Source organism: Coffea eugenioides, chromosome 5 (genome assembly GCF_003713205.1).
Source record: "Coffea eugenioides isolate CCC68of chromosome 5, Ceug_1.0, whole genome shotgun sequence".
NCBI lineage: Eukaryota > Viridiplantae > Streptophyta > Magnoliopsida > Gentianales > Rubiaceae > Coffea > Coffea eugenioides.
The window spans coordinates 13193458-13205823 of NC_040039.1; the positions used below are offsets into that span (position 1 = coordinate 13193458).

Here is a 12366-nt window from a genome sequence, read left to right on the forward strand (position 1 = left end):
ATTGCCTCTCAATTATTTTGATTTAAGTTCATCACAAGAAAGAAAAATTGACATGACAAACAACAAAAGGAAAACAAATGAAAAAAATAATTTAGTTTTAATTGAGATTATGGTTGAGCTTAGCCATATCCAATCAAATAACAAAAACTGTTCATATACTTCACTAGTAAACAAGTAACCAATTCTATTTCAATGCCATATTTCTTTTTCCTTTGAGAAAAAAAAAGATAAATTAGATGTATATGTATTAAAAATAAAAATATATAAAAATAAATTAAATTTAAAAAAAAAAAGAAAATATAAACAATCACTCTAAATTTTTTTTTTTATAATTTAAGTCTTTACTTTACTAATGTTTATCAATTTTGTTTGTCACTCCCAACTCGACATGTGCATGTACATTTCTCGTGGAGAATCAGTACTTTGTATGTTAAAGTATGAGACATGACTTATCTGGAAAAGAAGTAAAAAAAAAAAGTTCAAAAAAATTCCCACATAAGATTTCAAAATTTTAATATTTTTTTACAATAATTGAATAAATGAACTGAGATGTATAAGAATTACTAGGGAGGAGTGCCCACGCATCGCGCGGGTGTTTGGTGCCTATGGTTAAAGAGAATTATTCGGTAGGTGAAAAATAATAGCCAACTTAGATTAATAAAAAGTTATGTGCATTCAATATTTTTTGCAAGGTGAGAAAGTGAATGAAGATAATAGTAGGATAACAACGCATATTAAATAATATTAATAAAAGGAAAATGTTATTTACACTCTCTTTTTGTTATTTGCACTCCCATTATCATTTTTATTATATAGTTTTCATTTATTAGACTATATGATATAACAAATTATGGGAGTGTAAATAACAAAATATGGAGTACAAATAACATTTCCCTTAATAAAATTATTACAGATAATAATGCATATTAACCGAATCCTACTTAATATGAGTAGCAGGAAATGCATAGATAATAGAGTAGTCTAGAGGACATTAAGTGTGTCTATTTATTTAGAGATATTAATAGTAGAATATTTAGCCCCAGCAACAATCATCCATAGGCCCATTACAGGAAGAAACTCCTTGTACACTCAAGGAATACCTTATGCTAAACTATTATTACTATCCCATTACTACGAGTCGAAGCACACAAATCGAACAAAAAGAAGAACCTCCGATCACTGCAGGGAGATCACAACCCATATAGTGTGTTGTAATATTTTAATATACCATATAGTTGTATTTCTTCCTCTTTCATATACCATTGGCTCCAATCTAGGGATCCACTATTTATTGGTGCTTGGTCTTTTTCTTTTGGTAGCCTCTGTAGCTACTATCCATTAGTATTGTTCGTTTCCTATCACATCATAAGCACACAAGTCAAATTACCCAGATAGCATAAAGAGGAAGTTAATTAAGATGAACAATGAAAAAGAAACCCAAAAAATAGCAAGTAAACTGGCAAATTTAGAAATCTCTCCCAAGGTTTCTAACAATTGCAAATTTGCAACCACCTCCCTAATATTTGAAAATGTATGGAAACCCTGTTAGAAATTATGTCTTGGTAACAATTGATGATATAAATAAAAAAATTCAATAAATATCCAATATTACCCTCTTTGATATGTAAACAAATTGAATGCTAAAAAGTCAGCTATCATCATTATTTGTTAGGTGAAAATTTTAAGATGATTTTTTTTGCACGAAAATTTATGCCATGTTTTGAAAGCATTCTTTTTTGGTACTTAGGACTTTGTTTTTGGTTAAGCAATTTTTTGAGGGTAATTATTTTAACAAATGCCTCCCTAATTAATTGGTCGACCTTTTGTAAATTCATTAATAGATCTAGTCAAAAAAAGAGAAAAATGCAGTTTTAGTACCTAAACTTTGACGCACGAGCGGTTTTAGTCCCCAAATTTTGGACGAAAGCAAATTTGGTACCCGAACTTTTAAATTTTGAGCACATTAAGTACCCTTGATGATTTTTTCCCAAATTGTAACCGGAAAAAGCCATGTGACAGTCTCGTGTCCAGCCAAAATGGAATAAAAAAAGACCAAAAATGCAGTTTTGGTACCTAAACTTTGACGCATGAGCGATTTTAGTCCCCAAATTTTGGACGAAAACAAATTTGGTACCGGGACTTTCAAATTTTGATCACATTAAGTACCCTTGATGAATTTTTCCCAAATTGTTACTGAAAAAACCCATATGACAGTCACGTGTCCAGCCACAATTGTATAAAAAAAAGGCCAAAAAAATGTCAAATGCCATTCTAATACTAAGTATTAAATTTAAGGACTAATAGCATAACAAAGAAAAAATCCAAGGACTAAATAGCATCACATGAGTCAACAAAACCCAAGAACCGATACAAATGAGCTCCAATTCCCAATCTAAGAATCAAGTCACAAAGGTGTAAATAATGATGCGTAATCCTTTATTTCTCTTGCCTAAGTTGACTTGAAGAAACTTGAACTGGTAATGTATTCTGCTACCTAACTTGATACAAGAAACTTGAACTAGTCCTCGGGACAAAGCAGCAAGCAGCTGATTCGGAAAAATTTACAGAAGAACAATTACAAATGGGTCATCCAATAGGGAAGCGATCAAAGGTGTATGATGATCATTTGGAACTCAAGTATGGACCAAAAATAGATGTTTGGTCTCAAATTAATGCCTTGAGGTGCTTTTACTTCGGCTCATCTTCTCTATGACATTGTGTAATAACGGGACACAAAGCCCCTGAGATGTTTCTACCCCAGGATTTCTAGAGACCTCTACATTTGATCTTCCACTAGATAAACTCCTATGCTGTCTGAAGTCATTTGTACTCGGGAACTGCAAACTTCCTCGGCTCGCAGGTCTTATTCCTATAAGCCGTCCCAGCGGCACACTCCGATCTTGGAAGAATGATGCTGTGGACTAGTTTATATTGAGAAAAGAAACAATACCAGCCAAGAAACTACAAAATGAGAAGGGGATACTGACACAATGAAAAAACAGTTGGGATTAATGTACTGGAATTGGAGCTCATTTGTATGGGTTCTTGGGTTTTTTTGACTCATGTGATGTTATTTAGTCCTTGGATTTTTTCTTTATTACGCTATTAGTCCTTAAATTTAATACTTAGTATTAGAATGGCATTTGACATTTTTTTTATACAATTGTGGCCGGACACGTGACGGTCATATGGTTTTTTTCGGTAACAATTTGGGAAAAAATCGTCAAGGGTACTTAATGTGCTCAAAATTTGAAAGTTCGGGTACCAAATTTGTTTTCGTCCAAAATTTGGAGATTAAAACCGCTCGTGCGTCAAAGTTTAGGTACCAAAACTGCTTTTTTGGCCTTTTTTTATTCCATTTTGGCCAGACACGAGACTGTCACATGGCTTTTTCCAGTAGCAATTTGGAAAAAAATCATCAAGGGTACTTAATGTTCTCAAAATTTGAAAGTTCGGGTATCAAATTTACTTTCGTCCAACATTTGGGGACTAAAATTGCTCGTGCGTCAAAGTTTAGGTACCAAAACTGCATTTTTCTCTCAAAAAAATTGGGAATGAAGTATAATGTACTAAGTTAGATAACGTTAAGAGTTTTAAAATAAAGAAGTATTAACAAAAAAGAATTTCTATTTTTCTCTTTTAAACTCATTTTCACTTAAAATTTGTAAAAATTTGTGTTGGCTATCATTGTGTCTTTATTGCATCAAGGGAGGTAAGCATAATTTTTTTAAACCTTAGGGAAAGTGGCCACAATTGTTAGAAATCTAAGAGGAGGTTTCTCAAATTATCCCTTTATTTATTTTTATATTATGAGCCCACATTCCTCATGGCAGACAAATCTAGAGTAAACAACTACGTGTAAATTTCCACTAATCATGAGTGTTGAACCTTAAGAATGGGCACACAAAAAAATATCTTGCAAAATTTTCTAAGCTCTCTATTTCTTTATTTTTCTATCAATACAGTCGAAAACTCAAATCTAGCACTCAATCACCCAGGATTTGTAGTATTTAAATATCACTTTTTTTTTGGATAGTTGAATTGTTGTGAAGAGTTGGCAAAGAATAGAATTGGTCTAAAGAGTGTTTGGTGGCTTTTGCTAGGTTAGCTTTTTATTTATTGTTTCTTTGTCGTCGATACTTTGTTTGGTTCCTGGTTAGTAGGAGATGTACATAAATATTTAAACCGTTCAAGACTAGCATTTGGCTATCGTCTAATTAGACGCAAGCAGAAAATACACTTGCCATAAATGAACTATCTATGCTAGAACATACGCTTGCTGTATTTATTATGCTGCCACAGGGATTAGGCCCGCAAGGTTTACACTGATTATGCGTTCAAAATCGGATTATACCAGCATTGTTGAACATGATGTCTAGGTTCTCATACTTGGATTTTGTATATCAGATTCTTGAGTTACATCACAACGAATAAATGAAGTTGAAGAAGGATCCAAATCTTGGCATACTTTATCAGTCAAATCACCTCGAATATCAGCAATGTCTACTTCTGCTCCATGTTTAGCAGAAAGTCTAGCAGCGGACTTGCCAATTCCACTAGCTGCACCACTGACCAAACCAACCCTATCTTCAAGCCTGGAGCAAGAAATACAAGTTATCACTATATGCAGATATCTAACCCCAGAAAATATAACAGAAACAGAGAGCAGAAGAAATTTCATGTTGAATTGGTTGTAAGTAAAACTTAGCAAAGATGATCAGATGCAATCACTATTTAACGATGGGTAAGGGCTTTACCTTCTCAAAATATTTGAGGCCATTGGCATGCCTGCCATGGTACTAATGCTAGTGCTGTCTATGTAGTAGCACTACTAGTTCTCATGTGAGCCATGTTTAGGCTTATATATATAGTTGCAAAATAATTGCGAGAATTATGTAAGTGGTCTCAAGATGGTAAAGAAGTAGGGTCTAAATCAAGTCCTAAAGTGATTATTGATTGGACGGCCAAAGCTAAACTAATTCAAATACTTTCTCAGTAATCCAAACAATCTAGAGGAATTTAAGAGAATTTCAAATCCTTCGTTAAATTCCTCAATCCGATCGTAACCTCGGCAAATTTCAACCAAAGAGTTGGCATCCGATCAAGGTAACTACTTACTAGTTACCTACCAAAATCAGGACATTTGCCAGAAATAGCAATCGTTATCTATTTTCTGTCAATATTCTTGAACAATCCACTCACTTGTCTTCTTCCTTCCTTTGTTCCTTCTTCACTCTATTTCATGTCATTTGGCCATTTCCTACTTCAGAAACTCCAAAGCTTAATAATTCACCTTCACTACCAAAGCTGCCAATAATGTTCAATCGAAAAATGGTCTCCCATATTATTACCTGAAAAGTAAGTTCAATTTATGCTGGCAATAGACAAGCACTTATTTACTCCTCAGCTGTTGCAGCTCACTAGAACCTCAAAACCCAAGATCTGATTCTTTGCAAGAACTTAGTATTCACTCTTTTGAGCCAAGTTGTGATTTAATAGTAAAAGCTACAGCCTATGTGGAAGCTGACAAAATTAAGGGCCCAAGTTTTTAGCACAGTTTGTCCTTTACTAGTTTTTTAACAACTTTAACTACAATAAATTCAAAAAACTCCTAAAAATTTTTAAATTACACTTTTTAAAATATCCAAAACACACAAAAAAATTTTCCCTTCCCCCTTTTTTCTTCCACCTCAATAGCTGGTCGGCGCAGGAGAGGGAGAGGGAGGAGAAAGAAGGCGCTGATGCCGGCCACCGGCCACCTCTTTTTTTTTTTTTGGACGTTTTAAAAAAATTTCCCTTCCCCCTTTTTTCTTCCACCTCAACAGCCGGTAGGCGTCGGAGAGGGAGATGGAGAAGAGAAAGAAGGTGCTGGCCACCTCTTCCGATGGCCGGTGGTGCTAGTTTCGGTGCCAGCCACCTCTTTTTTTTTGGATGTTTTATTTTATTTATATGTTATATAATAATAAGGAAAATTTAGCATATGTTTACACCCTCTTCTTGAGACCAGATCAAGTAGAGGGGGAGGGAGAGGGAGAGAGGGAGTAGGGAGGAGAGCAGGAGAAGAGGGGGAGAGAGAAAAAAGCAAAAAAAAAAAGTTTTTGTTGCTTGGTTCCGGCAGGAGGGAGAGAGGGATGGGGAAGGGAGAAGAAGAAGAGAGGAAAGAAAAGAAAAAAAAAAGTTTTCCATCAATTAAATTGATTTAATTGAACACCCATTTAGACTCATTGAAAATTAATGAATGGATAGATTATTAATGGACGGATTTGAAAGAGTCAACATAATTGGATTGGATTGTGATTGATACCTCCACTTAAAAAATGCACCACATCGTACATTTGTTTCAGACTTCAGCCAATCTATGATTTCCTTTTTTGCCAATAAGAATGGATATAGACATCAAAGAAAGTCACGTTTTCAAGACTTGCTAAAGGGACCATTGGCAACCAATGGAATGAGAATTTGTTGCAAATCAAACATTGGCAGGGGTTCTGGACTAACATTTAATCTCACGCAGAATCAAGAAGCTTTGGAGGTGCAAATATTGGACCCATAGAGCAGGTTTTAAGATAAGAAAACAGATTTAAGGTCAAATCAGAGAGGATATCTTTGAAATAAAACTAGAAATTTCCTTCTTATTCACTTGTGAAAGTACAGAGCATATTGCTTCTGAACATAGATTTTTTCTCAATCTAGTTACATCTTTGACCAATCGAATCGAATATCGTGACTGGAAATTCTTTATTGGTTCATGAGAAATTCAGAAGTACATATTTCAGACTTTTGCATAGATAAAGGATTCTTAGATCATTTCTCTGCATCCATTCTGCTAAATAATGAAAACTCCTCATTTTTGTGAGTTCTGAAACATACACATAGCTGAATTAACAATACTGTAGCCTCCATCAACCACAAGGTTGTGCCCACTGACATATTTGGAGTCATCACTTGCCAAGTAAAGAGCTGCATCAGCTACATCTTCTGCCTTCAGTTCTGCACCATCCAGATACGTATATATTTAAGAAACTCCACCATAGATTCTTTCGACGAAATCTGCGGTTGCAGGCGTGGAAACAAAGTAGGGCGACAGACAGTTCACGCGAATGCCATATCGTCCGAGATCAACAGCAGTATTTCTTGTTAGGCCTACCACAGCATGCTTTGAACTCACGTAAGCATGAGGAGCAGATCCAACTATGGTAGAACATGAACTTGCTGTATTTATTATACAGCCACAGCGATCAGGAATCATCACTCTTGCAGCATGTTTTGAGCCTAAAAATACACCTACAAGGTTTACGCTGATTACGCGTTCAAAATCAGATTTTTTATCGTCAAGAATGTTGGATGTGCCTGATCCCCCCTATACCAGCATTGTTGAACATGATGTCTAGCTTCCCATACTTAGAAACAGCAGTGTTCACTGCATTTTCTATATCAGATTCTTGAGCTGCATCACAGTGAACATGTGAAGCTGATGAAGGATCCAAATCTTGGCATACTTTCTTGGCCAAATCATCTTGAATGTCAGCAATGACTACTTTCGCTCCATGTTTGACAAAAAGTCTAGCGGTGGACTCACCAATACCACTAGCAGCACCAGTTATCAGTGCAACCTTGCCTTGAAGCCTAAGGCCAGAAAATATCTTTAAAAACCCAGAAAATATTACAGAAGACAGAAAGAAGAAATTTCATGTTGGATTGATTATAAGTAAAACTTTACAAAGATGATCAAATACAATTACTAGAAATGATTTGTAAGTGATTACCTTTTCATAATATTTGAGGCGACTGCCATGTTTGCCATGGTACTAATGTCAGTAGTGTTTGTCTATGTAGTGCTAGTAATTCCCATATGAGCCATGATGATGAGGCTTATATAGTCACAAAACAATTGCAACAGGTATGTGAGTAATCAGGAGATGACAAAGAAGTGGTCAAAAAAGTGGTTATGGATTGGACAGCAAAGGCTAGTTAAATTAATTTATAAGCGTTCTAGAAGTGTTCATTTTCAAATCTTCAACAGAAAGATGTGTATTACGATTGGATGGATCGTACTGAATTGACCGTGGATATGTCATTCATAGTTTTCCTCGTAGTTTTTAGTCTATGCCAAATGAACATGAACGTATACTAATTTAACATGTTCCTTGTTTCATTAGTTCGAGTAATTAAGAGCAGCCTTTCCCGATCTGGCAAGTTTCTCTGAGCTGCAGACACGAGGAAAACACGAAGAAGGAAGGTACGACCGAGTTGAAGTATGATTAATGCAATTGGCATGCTTTTACTGAAGCTGATGTACAAATTTTAACTCAACAGATAGTTTCTCAAGTGAAAAGGGTAAAAAAAAAAGGAAAAAAAATACTATGGAGAGTTTCTTTTTTATGGGTTCTGGTTATTGATAGGAATTGAATAAGGGTGTGGAAAGTCGTGAGAATAAAATATGAGTGTGTCTCTGCATGAATATATGCTGCAAAGTAGAAGTCTTGAAGGAGAAGGAGATCCTAGGGAAAGATTTTCTTTTGACGAAAATGAAATACTAAATGAATAGATAGTTTTCAATTCTAGACAAGAAAGAGATGTATATCAGATTCTTGAGTTACATCACAATGAATAAATGAAGTTGAAGAAGGATCCAAATCTTGGCATACTTTTATCAGCCAAATCACCTCGAATGTCAGCAAGGACGACTTCTGCTCCATGTTTAGCAAAAAGTCTAGCAGCGGACTTGCCAATTCCACTAGCTGCACCAGTGACCAAACCAACCTTGTCTTCAAGCCTGGAGCAAGAAATACATGTTATCACTATATGCAGATATCTAACCCCAGAAAATATAACAGAAAACAGAGAGCAGAAGAAATTTCATGTTGAATTGGTTGTAAGTAAAACTTAGGAAAGATGATCAGATGCAATCACTATTTAACGATGGGTAAGTGCTTACCTTCTCAAAATATTTGAGGCCATTGACATGCCTGCCATGGTACGAATGCTATGCTGTCTATGTAGTACTACTAGTTCTCATGTGAGCCATGATTAGGCTTATATATATATATAGTTAACACAAGGAGTATTCCAACTTTGTCGAACTAATTTTCATGTTCTTGTGCACCCCGCCCTTTAAGAATACACAAGCGGTAGAGAGGTGATTCGAACTCGAGACCTAAAGAGGTTACTCCGAGATCATTCGAGCCAACCCGAAGAGGCTGATTAGGCTTATATAGTAGCAAAATAATTGCAAGAAGTATGTAAGTGGTCTCAAGATGGTAAAGAAGTAGGGTCCAAATCAAGTCCTAAAGTGATTATTGGTTGGACAGCCAAATCTAAACTAATTGGAGAACAACAAATTCAAATACTTTTTCAGTAATCCAAACAACCTAGAGGAATTTAAGAGGATTTCAAATCCTTCGTTAAATTCCTCAATCCGATCGTAACCTCGGCAAATTTCAACCAAAAGAGTTGGCATCTGATCAAGGTAACTACTTACTTGTTACCAACCAAAATCAGGACATTCGCCAGAAACAGCAATCGTTGTCTACTTTCTGTCAATATTCTTGAACAATCCACTCACTTGTCTTCTTCCTTCCTTTGTTCCTTTTTCATTCTATTTCATGTCATTTGGCCATTTCCTACTTCAGAAACTCCAAAGCTTAATAATTCACCTTCACTACCAAAGCTGCCAATAATGTTCAATCAAAAAATGCTCTCCCATATTATTACCTGAAAAGTAAAGTTCAATTTATGCTGGCAATAGACAAGTACTTATTTATTCCTCAGCTGTTGCAGCTCACTAGAACCTCAAAACCCAAGATCCGATTCTTTGCAAGAACTTAGTATTCACTCTTTTGAGCCAAGTTATGATTTAATAGTAAAAGCTACAGCCTATGTGGAAGCTGACAAAATTAAGGGCCTGAGTTTTTAGCACAGTTTGTCTCTTACCAGTTTTTTAACAACTTTAACTACAGTAATATAAAAAAACTCCTCAAAATTTTTAAATTACACACTTTAAAATATTCAAAACACAAAAAAAAAAAAAAAAATTTCCCCTTCCCCCTTTTTTCTTCCACCACCACCTTAACAGCCGGTCGGTGCCAGAGAGGGAGAGGGAGAAGAGAAAGAAGGCGCTGGCCACCTCTTCCGGTGGCCAGCGGTGCCAGTTCGGTGCCGGCAACCTCTTTTTTTTTTGGACGTTTTATTTTATTTACATGTTTTATAAAAATAAGGAAAATTTAGCACATCGGGTAGAGGGGGAGGGGGAGGGGGAGGAGAGCAGGAGAAGATGGGAAGAGAGAAAAAAGCAAAAAAAAAAAAAATTTCTGTTGCTTGGTTTCGGCAGGAGGGAGAGGGGGAGGGGGAAGGGAGAAGAAGAAGAAAGGTAAGAAAAGAAAAAAGAAAGAAAAAAAATGAAAAGAAAAAAAGTTTTTCATCAATATATGGATTTAATTGAGCATCCATTTAGACTCGTTCAAAATTAATGAACGGATGTGGACAGATTTTTAAAAGACGGATTTGAAAGAGTCAACATAGTTGGATTAGATTGTGATCGATACCTCCACTTAAAATATGCACCACATCTTACATTTGTTTCAGATTTCAGCCAATCTATGATTTCCTTTGTTGCCAATAAGAATGGAAATAGACATCAAAGAAAGTCACGTTTTCAAGACTTGCTAAAGGAACCATTGGCAACCAATGGAATGAGAATTGTTGCAAATCAAACATTGGCAGGGGTTCTGGACTAACATCTAATCTCACTCTGAATGAATCATCAAGCTCTGGAGGTGCAGATATCGGGCCCATAGAGCAGGTTTAAGATGAGAAAACAGATTTAAGGTCAAATCAGAGAGGATAGCTTTGTAATAAAACTAGAAATTTCCTTCTTATTCACTTGTGAAAGTACAGAGCATATTGCTTCTGAGCATAGATTTTTTTCTCAATCTAGTTACATCTTTGACTAATCGAATATCGTGACTGGAAATTCTTCAGTGGTTCATCAGAAATTCAGAAGTACATATTTCTGACTTTTGCATAGATAAAGGATTCTTAAATCATTTCTTTGTATCCATTCTGCAAAATAATGAAAACTCCTCATTTTTTTGAGTTCTCATACATACACATAGCTGAATTAACAATACTGTGGCCTCCATCAACCACAAGGTTGTGCCCACTGACATATTTGGAGTCATCACTTGCCAAGTAAAGGGCTGCATCAGCTACATCTTCTGCCTTCAGTTCTGCACCATCCAGATACGTATATACTTTAGAAACTCCACCATAGATTCTTTCGACGAAATCCGCTGCCGAAGGCGTGGAAACAAAGTAGGGCGACAGACAGTTCACGCGAATGCCATATCGTCCGAGATCAACCGCAGTATTTCTTGTTAGGCCTACCACAGCATGTTTTGAACTCACGTAAGCATGAGGAGCACCTCCGCCTAGGGTAGAACATACACTTGCTGTATTTATTATACTGCCACAGCGATTAGGAATCATCACTCTTGCAGCATGTTTTGCGCCTAAAAATATACCTACAAGGTTTACACTGATTACGCGTTCAAAATCAGATTTTTTATCGTCAAGAATGTTGGATGTGGCTGATCCCCCTATACCAGCATTGTTGAACATGATGTCTAGCTTCCCATACTTAGAAACAGCAGTGTTCACTGCATTTTCTATATCAGATTCTTCAGTTACATCACAGTGAACATGTGAAGCTGATGAAGGATCCAAATCTTGGCATACTTTCTTGGCCGAATCATCTTGAATGTCAGCAATGACTACTTTCGCTCCATGTTTGACAAAAAGTCTAGCGGTGGACTCACCAATACCACTAGCAGCACCAGTTATCAGTGCAACCTTGCCTTGAAGCCTAGAGCAAGAAATACATGTTACTATTTGCAAATATCTTTAAAAACCCAGAAAATATCACAGAAAACAGAAAGAAGAAGTTTCATGTTGGATTGATTAGAAGTAAAACTTTAGAAAGATGATCAAATTCAATTACTAGAAATGACTTGTAAGTGCTTACCTTTTCATAACATTTGAGGCGACTGCCATGTTTGCCATGGTACTAATGTCAGTGTTTGTCTATGTAGTACTATTAATTCCCATATGAGCCATGATGATGAGGCTTATATAGTCACAAAACAATTGGTCAAAGAAGTGGTTATGGATTGGACGGCAAAAGCTAATTAAATTAATTTATAAGCGTGCTAGATGTGTTCATTTTCAAATCTTCAACAGCTATTACGATTGCATGGATCGTACTGAATTGACTTGTACTAATTTAAGAGCAGCCTTTTACGACCTGGCCAGTTTCTCTGAGATGCAGACACGAGATAAAGACGAAGAGGGAAGGTACGACTGAGCTGA

At 36.0% G+C, this 12366-nt stretch overlaps 1 protein-coding gene and 1 pseudogene across 1 annotated transcript; both read right to left on the reverse strand.

Moving 5' to 3' along the window:
• Positions 1–6758: 6758 nt before the first annotated feature.
• Positions 6759–8976, reverse strand: LOC113769878 (annotated as a pseudogene).
• Positions 8977–10882: 1906 nt separating this feature from the next.
• Positions 10883–12113, reverse strand: LOC113772391 (secoisolariciresinol dehydrogenase-like). Its single transcript, XM_027316982.1, has 2 exons — positions 12023–12113; positions 10883–11863 (listed from the first exon to the last, which is right to left on the reverse strand). Exons 1-2 carry the CDS (start codon positions 12058–12060, stop codon positions 11083–11085), a joined length of 819 nt encoding a protein of 272 aa, XP_027172783.1. The 5' UTR covers positions 12061–12113; the 3' UTR covers positions 10883–11082.
• Positions 12114–12366: the final 253 nt, after the last annotated feature.

Bases quoted from the DNA above. Each gene is read 5' to 3' on its own strand.
- LOC113772391 (XM_027316982.1), bottom strand. From the start codon at position 12,060: ATGGCAAACATGGCAGTCGCCTCAAATGTTATGAAAAG. The intron at 11,864-12,022 runs GTAAGCACTTAC...TTCTTGCTCTAG, and splicing joins GCCTCAAATGTTATGAAAAG to GCTTCAAGGCAAGGTTGCAC.